The sequence below is a fragment of the Neolamprologus multifasciatus genome, chromosome 10 (genome assembly GCF_963576455.1).
Source record: "Neolamprologus multifasciatus chromosome 10, fNeoMul1.2, whole genome shotgun sequence".
NCBI lineage: Eukaryota > Metazoa > Chordata > Actinopteri > Cichliformes > Cichlidae > Neolamprologus > Neolamprologus multifasciatus.
This window is the reverse complement of record NC_140448.1, coordinates 32,093,428-32,105,566: the sequence shown is the minus strand read 5'-3', so window position 1 is coordinate 32,105,566 and position 12,139 is coordinate 32,093,428. Positions and strand designations below refer to the sequence as shown.

At 40.9% G+C, this 12,139-nt stretch overlaps 1 protein-coding gene across 3 annotated transcripts in view; it reads right to left on the bottom strand.

The window, feature by feature from the left end:
* The window catches only part of LOC146510531 (glutamate receptor 1-like), a 441,677-nt gene that overhangs the window by 326,855 nt on the left and 102,683 nt on the right, over positions 1-12,139 (bottom strand). For 2 of the 3 annotated variants that reach the window (XM_085175658.1, XM_085175657.1), the window contains exon 18: positions 2,179-5,902. In XM_085175658.1, the coding sequence (XP_085031784.1) occupies positions 5,690-5,902 (213 nt within the window). In that variant the 3' untranslated portion in view covers positions 2,179-5,689. Of the gene's footprint in view, positions 1-2,178; positions 5,903-12,139 lie in introns of those variants that run through there. The other variant, XR_014876561.1, reaches the window with a different exon arrangement.

Genomic DNA, 12,139 nt, shown 5'->3' with positions numbered 1-12,139 from the left:
GGACTCTCGATCTGATTTAACCTCCCATCTGGCATTGCCCTGTGGCTTCAGAGTATCAACAAATTATTTCATAATGTTCTGTAACATGATAGATGAGGAAAAAAGTCCCCACTCGAGCCGCAAAAAATCGTTTTTTTCTTTAGCGGCAAAACTCTGCTGGGTGTAAGTCAGGTCTTAATTTTAGCACCATCACGAAACATCACAGTTTCAGCAGAAAACCAAACACAGACATGCACACGTACTCCCCTGAGCGACCGTGGCGCAGGGGGTTGGGAAGTGTATCTGTAACCGGAAGGTTGCCGGTTCGATCCCTGGGCTCTCTGTCCTGGTCGTTGTGTTCTTGGGCAAGACACTTTACCCTACTGGTGATGGCGCGATATGGCAGCTGTGGCTACAACTGTAGCTGAGTGAATGAATTGTAAAGCGCTATATAAATCCAATCCATTATTATTATATATACATATATGAGAATATTACAGTTTATGTTGGCTGAATGATGCTAATGATAATAAGAGCTAGTTGAATTTTGTAAATACAAAGAAAGGATGCTTCAGGCCTTCCTTTATTACCTCCTTCAACAAAGGATACAACCAAAGATCCTTTTAAAGAGAAAAGAGATGATGCGTTCACATATTACACAGGACATGTCAACAGGTTTTCAAAGGTTTTCAAAGGGTGAGAAAACCTGCCCAAGCACGTAAAGAACATACAAACTCGTCACACTCAATGCAAGCCACTGTGAACCCACAGTATTAGTGTAGCAGTAGTAGCAGCAAGCAGGTGAATTCTGTACATTAATAATAATAGACATCTGACTATTTTACAGAATAGACAATATAAACATATTTAAAATTAAAGGAATTTGGAATGTACATAGTGTTTGAGTTTAGAGTGTTTGGAAGAGAGTCCTGTCTCAGTCAATTATAGATGATGTGAGAGGGCAGGTGTGTGTGTTTAGGGCCTGGATGGCTTGGGGATAGAAGCTCCTCTTGAGTCTCTCTGTCCTTGCCCGGATGATGCTGAACCTTCTACCAGATTGCAGAAGTTGACTAAGTTCTTGAACTTGTCTGTAAGGCTGAGCTCAAAAACTCTTTGGAGAAAGCTCATTTCTGCTGTTTGTCTCCTCAGTCTTCGTTTTTCAGCCTCCACCCACAGCTCAGAGCCACAGGTGAGGGCAGGAATATAGATTGGCCAGTAAATCAATAGCTTCACCTTCAAGCCCTCTCTGCACCACATACAGGTATACCATCTACATCACTGCAGATGATGCATCAATCCATCATGAGAACCAAACTCATACTCAAACTCCCCCACTATAGGGAACAACTCCTCAAATCAGAGTGGGCATTCCACCCTTAATACCGTGGAGGTGTCGAGGGTGGTTTTCAGATCAAAGTCATTAACCCTTTAAAACCGGTCAGAGCAGCACGCTCCATTTTGCGTAACTACTTTTAAATCCCGGTAGCTCTGCAACCACGTGAGCTAGCACAATAATTTTTTTTGCATATGAAACCGGAGGAGTTGTACTTACATCTTATGCCATCAGCTTGTCCTCGGTCACAGTTTCCTTCCACATATAGCTTTGCAAAAACAGCTGTTTATAACACTTCCTAGTACATCAGCGCGAACTATCGCATGTCCGCCATGACCTGCCCAAAACCGGAAGTGACGTCATTTTGCGGAAATGTAGTTTTTTACCATCAGGGCCTCATGAGCCTATACTGGTGTTTTTAAAAGTTATCTTTGACTTTATGACTTTCTGTGTCGTTTCTGGGATACTTAGGACTCATATTGCACTGCTGGAAATAGTTTATTTTGATGCATATGCTGCTTTTTTGCAAATTTGCATTATAATATTTATTTTAATTTTTCCTGCAGTATATAAAAATTGGTGTATTTCAAAAATAAAACTATGAAGACACTTAAAATAAATTTCCTGTGGTGGGAAACTATTTTGTGCAACTTTTTTGTATTTACAGTTTTGAGGGATAAGCCTCTTAAATTTCTCTAACTAGAAATATATGTTAAAAAGGAAAAACGATTTTCAATTTTTTTGTAGTTTATTGCCTTTTTTTTTGCAATTTATGTAATTACTATGCACTTAATGCAGACATATTATTAAAATTTGGGCTGTAATGGTTGTATTGATGTATGTCAACTTGAAATGCTCCCAAAAATGGCTCCACAGCATGTAAACATATAATATCAGCTCTGGCGGACTTGGTTCTATGGTAGGTCTTAAAGGGTTAAAGAATCTTAGAAAGTTGAAACGACTTGATGATGAACAAGCTGTTGAAAATCATGCAATGTAGTTTAAAGCGAGCACTTTGAAATTCAGTAAAAATCTTTAATCAAGCGTGAACCCATGGATTTAATGGATTTGCCGAGCCCTAAATGAAAAAGTGTAAAGTGCCAGAACAAGCAGGCAAGTTAGTCCTGCAGAGACTTGGATCTGTTATCATTTCAACTCAAAAGCGGGAAAAAAAGGAAAACTTCAACAGTCGAGCTTATAATGTTAAGTTTTTATTAAATAGGATTAGTGACAAAAATCAAAAGATTATAAATTCCAAAATAAATGAAAACGATTATGCAGACAAACAGGCGAAGCTCGGCACAGTATCATTCATATACAACTGTGAACACCTGATTTTTCAGTTTCAGAGTATAAAACATTTTGCTGCGGTGCTGCTTGACTGCTCGTGGGGAGGAAATCCAGGAGTAATGTGAGGAAACAACCTCCAAATCAAACCGAGTTGTCACAAGTTTCCTCTTTCTCAGGATTCCTGATCAGAGAGAAATGTTGAGCAAACTGAAGGAAAACTCAGCTTCTTTATAACACAGAACACACTGACCACCTTTCACATGACCCTAACACCGATCAACATCAAGTCCTGAAATATGTGAGTATATGAGATTATTGACATTTATGGGAGAGTTTAGTGGATACTTAAACTGTAAGATTATAACTCACAGCATGCTGGTCACAGTCGTGTTTCTCTTGTATTTAATTTCGAGAGCTGAATGACTTTTGGTTTGTGCGTCCAATAGTCCAGTGGAGGTGATGTTGTTCATTTCCACTAGTTAGAAATTTTGTTCTGATTGGTCCCTTTGATGGTGCCTGTTTCCACATGATTGACTCCACCAGACGTAGGCGTGTAGCTAAAGCCCAGCAGAAACGTCCACGTGTACAGGAGAAGCAGCTGGTTGTGTTGGCTGAAGGTGGTGCTGTCAGGAGGCTACTGCTACGAACTCTCTGCTGTGTGTGAGTGAAATCAAAATGGTGACTCTAATACTCACAGAAAAGTACTTTACTGCATTCCTAACCTGTAAACAATGAGCTACATCTATTCTTTCGATGGCTTCTATCTATAACACAACGTTTTATCCAGAAAATGGTCATTCTGGTTGACCATAAAAAAAGATCTTCCATAGCTGATCAGATGGTTCATGGTGTCTGCTGGTTTGGGACACATGGTACAGTTTGCATACTGGAGTTACTGTCTGAGACAATTCTAGGTCATATCTTGACTTATGGCATCATATTTTTGGATCTTAGATGGTGTTTTTCCTGTAGCACATATTACTGGCACCTGATTTAACCCCTTGACATCCTCCAGGTCACCAGTGAAGCCCTTGGAATTATGGCTGCACTTTAGCCACATGCTAAATGTGGATAGTTGTTACCTTTCAAATGAACTGTGTTAAAAGCATGTTGGCCTTTCAGTTCTTCTGTTGTATTAGTTACATTTGGATATGACACACAGGTGAAAATTCTGCATAAAGGGGTAGACCCGAACTCAACATGGATTACTGGTGACTTGCTGGATGTTAAGAGGGTAAATTTATATTTGAGTATATTAAAAGACTGGAAAGGGGGGAAAATCTTTTAAACCAAAGGTAAAATATTGGAAAAAAAACACTCACTCAAAAATTTCATGTGTGTCACATCAAGAAAGGTTCAGTGTAAATTTACCACAAAACACATTTTGAGTGAGTGTGCTTACATGGATATGTAGCGTCCTGGTTTCTGCATATTGTTCAAGCTGGTGATATCTGACATTTCAATAACTGATCGTCATAAATTCCACCGTTGACCAATTTGCTGCAGGTGGGTTTTTGACAGTAGGGAGTTTGAAAATTGCTTTGGAAGTTCAAATGATTGTTTGTGGACATTTTTAGGCAGCAAACAGAACCGATTAGAAACTTGTCATCCTTGCATCCTTGTTAGGTGCTTGAAAAAACTCAACTGCCTCCTTTCGATGTGGAGCTCCTCACCTTGTCGCTAAGCTTGAGGCCAGCTACCCTTCATAAAAAGCTCATTTCTACTGCCTACTGTCCACTAGCCAGAGTTTGTGACGTCTTTATACATTTTCTGGAACCCTAAATGAATGCAAGTAAATTCCTGTGACATTGCGGCACACCTTTAGTGCTGCTGCAACTAGAAATCAGGACTTCTTTCACTGGTAGCAGTTATGTATGATGAGGTTTGTTTGTGTCACCTTCATAGCAGAAAAAAACACTCTTTAACAAGCTTGAAATAATTTGCTGACTGATTAAGCCTGCTTCATATTGAAGACGATCTAAATTTTTGAAATTTAAGTGTCAACAGCAGGACACTTAAACATAACCAGTAAACTTATCTCCACATAAACACGCTCACAATTTCAAAGCATATGACACATCAGTCTGTATTCCTAAACTGCATTAATATGAATATAACTCTTGGGGCAGATCACAGATCAGAGCGTTGTCAGCTGTTCTTCCGCACATCCATCCGCTTACGCTTCTCCTTTTCAGGGTCGCGGGGGCACTGGGGCCTATCGCGGCTGTCACATGGCGAGAGGCGGGGCTCACCCTGGAGAGGTCTCCAGTCTGTCGCAGGGCCAACACACAGGGACAGACAACCATTCGCGCTCACATTCACACCTATGGGCAATTTGGATTAACCAATTAACCTATCCCCACTAACTGCATGTCTTTGGACGGTGGGAGGAAGCCGGAGTACCCGGAGGGAACCCACGCAAACACGGGGAGAACATGCAAACACAGAAAGACCCCGGCCTGATGGTGGACCTTCTTGCTGTGCGGCAACAGTGCTGCCCACCGTGCTCCTGCTCTTCAGCACCTGAAAAAGGTCTTCATGCTCAAACTCCTGAGTCCTCTCTGATCTGGACATGGTGTTCTGTGTGAATGTGACGAAGCACAAAGGAAGAGGAGGGGACTGGAGTGAAGGTCAAGAAGAGGTTTAAAAAAGTTATCCCCCCCAACCAAAACACTGGTCAACCCCCTCTGCTGCTTCAGTTTAAGACAGTGCTCATAGAAAAAGTAATTCCAGTTCATTTAGAGTTTGTTAAGCCCCGCTGCTTGTTTTGTTCAGGTGCTCTCTGTCCAGAGTTCTGCAGTATTCAGTCATTCACGGTGAACATGAACACTTCTCCTTCTTCCTGCCAAATCCCTCTTAATCTTTTTCTTTTCTCTTCTGAATTCAACACTTTCCCCATTCATCCATTTTTATAGTTCTTCCTCCCCTTTTTTCACTTCCCCTGCCACCTGACATTTCATCCTTATTCTTCTTTTATGCTTCCCATTTTCTCTTTACTTTGTACCTTCTATTTCTCTCCTCACCAACAGACTGACAAACAGGTAGATGGATAGAAGCGTCTTGTCCAATAGCGAGCCTTGGCTAGGATCACATGCCTGTGGAGGAGAGTCCCAGGCCGGCTGCTTTGCTCATGCAGGGTAAACCCTGAGCTCCAGCTTTTGGGAAATCGTGGGCCACCACGCGGCCATTCTCCCCTCCAAGTCCTGACGGTCCAACTCCTAACCCACCGGCAACCGCTCCTCCTCCTGCCACCGCTATCCCGCCAAGGCTGGTGCTCATCATGGCGGCATCAATAAGCTCCTGCAAGACAGGGAGAGATGACAAAAGTTATTTAAGCACACAGACTCACACAAAGACAAGTCTTTGTGGGCGATCGTGGCTCAAGAGTTGGGAGTTCGCCTTGTAATCGGAAGGTTGCCGGTTCGAGCCCCGGCTTGGACAGTCTAGGTCGTTGTGTCCTTGGGCCAGACACTACACTCGTCGCCTACTGGTGGTGGTCAGAGGGCCCGGTGGCGTCAGTGTCCGGCAGCCTCGCCTCTGTCAGTGCGCCCCAGGGTGGGTGTGGCTACAATGTAGCTGCCATCACCAGTGGATGACTGGATATGTAAAGCGCTTTGGGGTCCTTAGGGACTAGTAAAGCGCTATATAAATACAGGCCATTTACCATTTTTTATTAAATTCAGTTTAAATAGTTTGGCAAAGAGGAAAAATATCTCAAAACTCTTTCATTTAGCAGATGAAAATAGTTTCAACAGTGCGTTTTTCTCTTGACCTCAGTTTCCAGTTAACAAAATTAATATTACCTTTTTAAGGCCAGAATTAATCAGCCACATTTCACCTGAATTTACCCTGGAGATCCATAATGTAGATATTTTTATTTCCATCCATGACCAGATAGCAAAAAGTCTATTTGGATCTTATCGACAAATTCTTCGAGTCCATGTTGTTTCTTTTATTTATTCAGTTTTTATATTTCATATGTTGAAATTTTTACTTTTTGCCCGTGTACTTTCCAGACTCTTCGCTCTATGTGAAAGATGTGATGTTCATGCTCCCAGCATGAATAATAACAATCACCAAATATCAGCATAGAAATGTATTCTACTGATCACTTACCTTGATTAATTTGATTAATGGAGGGATATGCTTGTTGTTTTTGGCTTCCACATCCACCAACACAGAGTGGAAACCTGGTGGATGCTGAGGACGTTCATGAGGTATCAATAATAAATGTGTGTGTGTGTGTGTGTGTGTGTGTGGGGGGGGGGTGTTTTTAAAATGATGTTTTAACAAATTAACAGCAGTAAACATTGCCTAGCGGAAGAGGACGGATGGAGGAAGTATTACCTCCTATTACACTAGACGGCTTTTCCACTGAGGTTCTTTAGTTTCTTTATTCCTCAGATTTCTAGTTTGATTCACAGACATTCAGTCGGCTGACGTCAGAAATAATGACGCACTTTATTTATGTTAATATTGTTCACAGAGTTATGACTCTGAGAAGTAAGACTTTTGGCATAAACTACAGTGATCTGGTTGAAGGCTCCTAATTGCCTCCATGAGTTGTTTCACAGCTGCACATCCAGTTTTTGGATAAATGATGCTTGAATGCTTGAGTGTGTACCGCAGTGCACCGTGTGTGTGTGTGTGTGTGTGTGTGTGTGTGTGTGTGTGTGTGTGTAAAAGAGTCATCACCCAAAGTGATCAGAGTAGAAGTTGTTTTTCAGTAGCAGAATGAAGCTCTTTCCCTCAGCCTCACCTCTCAGTAAAACTAATGATGTGGATCCAAAGTTAATATCCTGCATCGGGCCTCTGAGGCTCCCACGCTCCCTCTCTGTTTGCTGCAGAGTGCCGACAGTCGTCAGGCAGATTGGTACAAATAAATCCTGGATTTATTCACTTACTGAAGCAGCTTCAGCGCCTACGACGCCTTGGAGCGAGCGTACTCCCCTCATGTCTCTGCATCTCCCGCCCATCTTTTTCATTTTGATAGAAGGTTTTATGATGATAGCAGCTCTACATATGATGTCAACAACAAAACAGCATCTGTCCCTGCAGTCAGACCATCACTGCTGTTGCCTGCAGATAACAATAGCCACCTGTTAAACCATCGTGAAGCAGACCAGAGATTTTTGTGTCCTGAATATGAAAATGTCTCCTTCCAACACCGTGGCCCCAATGACAGCCCTGTTGTAGCTAAAACTGAATTTTAAGCATCACTTGTCGATTTGGCCAGTTTGTAAGTACAAAAAGTAAGAATCTGATGATAAGTAAAAGACTTTATAGAACTTACAGGGGAATTTTCATGTAGAGACTTAATTCAAAATAAGTCTCAATGTGAAGAAAAGTAATAAAGCCACTGAGTAATAGGTGGAAAAACTTAAACAGGTGGAAAGTTTCAAACAGATGAGTGCAAACAGGTTGGAATATACGTGGAAGGATTCCTTTTTTGGAGACCATGAACTTTTCTAATCTAATACACAGCTGTTGTTATGATATCTTAACTGTCATAAAGTGAATGTACAAACTTGACTGGACATGCATGTCTTTGGACTGGAGCAGGAAGCTCGAAAATCTTGAGAAAACTCTTGCAGCAACACAGAGAGCAAACTCCAGGAAGAATCATCTGTCCCAGGAAGATTAATCCTGATGTCCCTCTAGCAGGTCCGGTTCCACTTCTATGGGACAAATTAGTATCAAGGTTTGCACAGATGTTACTAATGAAGAACAAAGAACTTCAGTGATCCGCGGCCTCATTAGGACAGGAAGTTGTGTCAGAATGTGAGCATGGAGCATAAGCTTTATACTGATCATCTGCAATTAAGCCACAAAGCATCTCACGCCACTTAATGCAAAAATAATGCAACAACTTACTTTGTCCAGGAAGTAACATGTAATGCATTTCTTCTCTTGAATAAACATCCCAACACATGGCAGATATTTGGAGGGATTAGAAAACACAAAGTGTCGTGTATGGATTTAACACGATCAGTATCTCAGCTTCTAGCGCGTTCTCATCCCTCGGGTATTAATTAATGCAGTTGTGTCGCTGTCGTGTCTCTGTGGAGCACAGGGTGTCCTTTACTTCCTGTGCCTTGACACAGTAGGTTATGAGATCAGTGCGAGGGGTCTGTCCTGGTCCTGTATGGGTTATTGTTGTGAGCTGTGTGACCCAAGCCACAATGTCCTCGTAAACCTAACTGCAGTTTTCAGAAACCTGAAAACTAGAACTACTTCACAGCACCTAAATGTAACCACTATTATATGAAATATAAATAAATAAACCATTTGAGTCCTTTGACCAGACCTAACTAGTCCTGATCTTTGTCACGTATACCCACCTAGGGGTGGGCGATATAAACGATATACGATAGAAATGATATAAATTTGGCCAACGATAGAGACTTTGACTATACCGCTCTATCGCGATAGCGCATGTTGATGATGTCATCAAGCTGCGCCTGTTTTGGTCGAAAGCATCGCAGCAGCTAAAACCATTATCATCTGCAAAATATGCCGATAGTCACAGCAAAGAGATGAAGCACTTTTGAAATATGGGGAAAGCCAAAAACTGAGCTTCCTCCACTTCCGTAACATTGATTCATTAATGTTGAATTCTCTCTGCAGCTGCTCTGTTCCCATGTTGTTGCAGTATATTAATGACTAACCTCGTATTGTGGATGAATGATCTCAGTTGTTCTCCTGACTGAAGTTTGGCCCGTGTACAGCATCCTGCTATGCGATTGCATTTGTCCCTGACCACCAGAATCCCTCACGTTAACTTTTATCGAGTGGAAAAAAAAGTTGACGTTCATCCTCCAGCTTCACTGTGCTAATGTTATGCTAACATAGCTGTGTCGCTAGCAATCACGTAGCACAGCATTATATGCCAGCTAGCCCAACTTCAGTAACCCTGCAAACGCCACTGCTGTTTAGTTTTCTGTCTTCATTTATGTTGGAAGTGGTAGCAGAGCCGTACGTTTGAATTCGTTTCAAAAATCTCTCAGTCAGAACATGGTATGAAATGTTTAGGTGTAAACTAGCGAGCTAACTTCCTGTTAACTTCTAACTCCGTTAAATTTAATAAATTATGTTTTCATGGATGTAAAACTTAATTGTTACACCCGATAAAGCAGCAACGCTGATGATTTAATTAAAGATGAAAGAATTTAGACCGTTTTTAACTCTTAGTGTTCGTTTGACTTTGGGACCTGAAGTCGACGGAGTTTTGGACCCAGATTACTCCGTGAAGCTCCTCACTACGGCAGCCGTAATGCTCTGACAATCCATCAAGCAGTGAAGCTTACCAAAGTTGTACTAAAACATTTTTTAATGTTCGAGGTCAGTAAGCACAACCAGAATTCATACATAAGGCACACTTGATTTTTGAGAAAATGAAAGGATTTTAAGTGTGCCTTATAGTGTGGAAAATACGTTATACAGAAGAAAATAATATATCGTGATATATATCGTTACCGCACATGCTTCAAATTATATCGCGATATGAATTTTAGGCCATATCGCCCAGCCCTACCCCAACCATTCATTTTCAAGTGCAGGATGCTTCTTAAACCCAAACCACAATCTCTTCCTCAAGTCCATCAAGTACTTGTTCGTGCTTCAGTCTAACAAAGTTCTTTTCAGCTTCTAAACCTAATCCCGAACGTTTTAGTGTTTAAACTTAACCAGTTACTCTTGAGCACATAAACCTGACCAAGAAGTTTGAGTGAAAACCAACAAGTGAAAACTAAAGGAAAATGGGACACAGACTATCTAGACCTCTAATATGGGACCATTATCTCTCAGTATCAGCTGATGCCACAATGACAAAGAACGTCTCGCATCTAAGAAAAAGCCATTATATGATGGGCTGGGGTAAGAAAGTGCTGGTGCCTTAGACGATGGTCAAAGTTATGTTGGAGCACAAAGACACATGCAAACAACCTTAAATAAAAAGAAAAGCTACAGCTGCAAAGACCAGAACAGCTTCACATCCACATGTTTAGTGAAGTTAAAAACCTTTGCTTCTCTGTTACGGGAGACTATGATGCAATATTAACAGCCTAGTTTCAATAATGTATCAGAAGAGAATGCATTATGGATATTCCTTTATTGATTATCAGTCCCGTGAGTGCTGTCGTGCTCCTTCACATGAATTCCTCTGCAGCAGGTAACCGTTGTGTAACCCTGCTCCGTATGTGCCCCCATCTGCTCTCACTGATGAAATCTTGGCCACATGTTGTGTCACCACTGCAGAGTTTTTTAAGTCCTCCCTTTGTGCTCAGACAGAAATGTGAAGTGAATGCAAAGTCCAGCGCAGAGAAGACCTGACACACTGGAAAAACGACTCTAATGACTTGTTTGTTCCTTCTGAGCAGCCCATCAAAGTCTCAGTATTAACCAGCACAGTCAGTAATGAGGCGACCGCAGTTTCATCACATACGGACGCCGGCGATAAAGAGGAGCTCGAGACCCGAGTGGCAGATGAGCAGAGTTCAGTTGATGTACTTTGAAATGGCAGAAGTGTTTTTGCTCCTGCCCTGTGGCTCCATGCAGAAAAGGGCAGCAGCTCATGCACATGATTAAAAATAAAACTGCAGCCATGAATGAACGAACTTTGAGTTCTCTGGTGTAAAAGAAACATGCACTAAAATTATGTTTATCTATTTGACCAGGCTTAAAACATCCACTTAGCTGGAACGAAGGTTATATATCACCTACAGAGATGTTGCACTACTACTACAAAAAAAAGTAGTACAAAATATACAGGAAATGTCTGTAATTTTGGTCACATTTGGGATGTTTTCATGACTGAAAGTTCTAAAATCTTTTAAATCTATTCAGAAATTTTGAAGCCATCATAATTAACCCCATAGACAGAAAACTGAACTACCACAGAAACCAGTAAGTACTAAACAGACTAAAGCAAACCTGAATCTGTTGCACTACCCTAAATATTAGGGCTGGGGAAAAAATGGATACTGTGTAGCATGGTGATATTTTGTTTGCTAATAATGTATCGATACAGGGACAGCAGAAATCGATATTTTGTTACAAAAAGGTTTTTGTGCTCTGACTTCAGAGCATGTTGATCCTTTTTCTGAGCAAGAATCCTGACATTCCTTCACTGTCCAAATGTGTTTAACTTGTTTTTGTCAGCAATAAACATGACAGTTTACTTATTTTAATTTAAGACATGTTTTATTTTAATTAAGTTTCAAACTTTTTTATTTAATGTAAAATTATATTTTGTTTTAATTTACTTTCAAATTCTTCAGTTGCTGAAGGGGCTGCATAGTTTTCATAAACTGCATAGTTCAGAATAGCTATAATTGTACCAGATGGTTGATTCAGTTAAGTTGAACTAGACTGTAATACAAACCGTTCAGTTTGTCAACAATCAAACTGAAATGAGAGAAAGACTGAGTGTGAGACTTTGATATTAGAGAAAATGAATATTGATAAAGTTTACCTTTATGTACAGAATCTGAATATCAAAAAATATTTTTAAAAAAATTGCAATAATATCGTATCGTG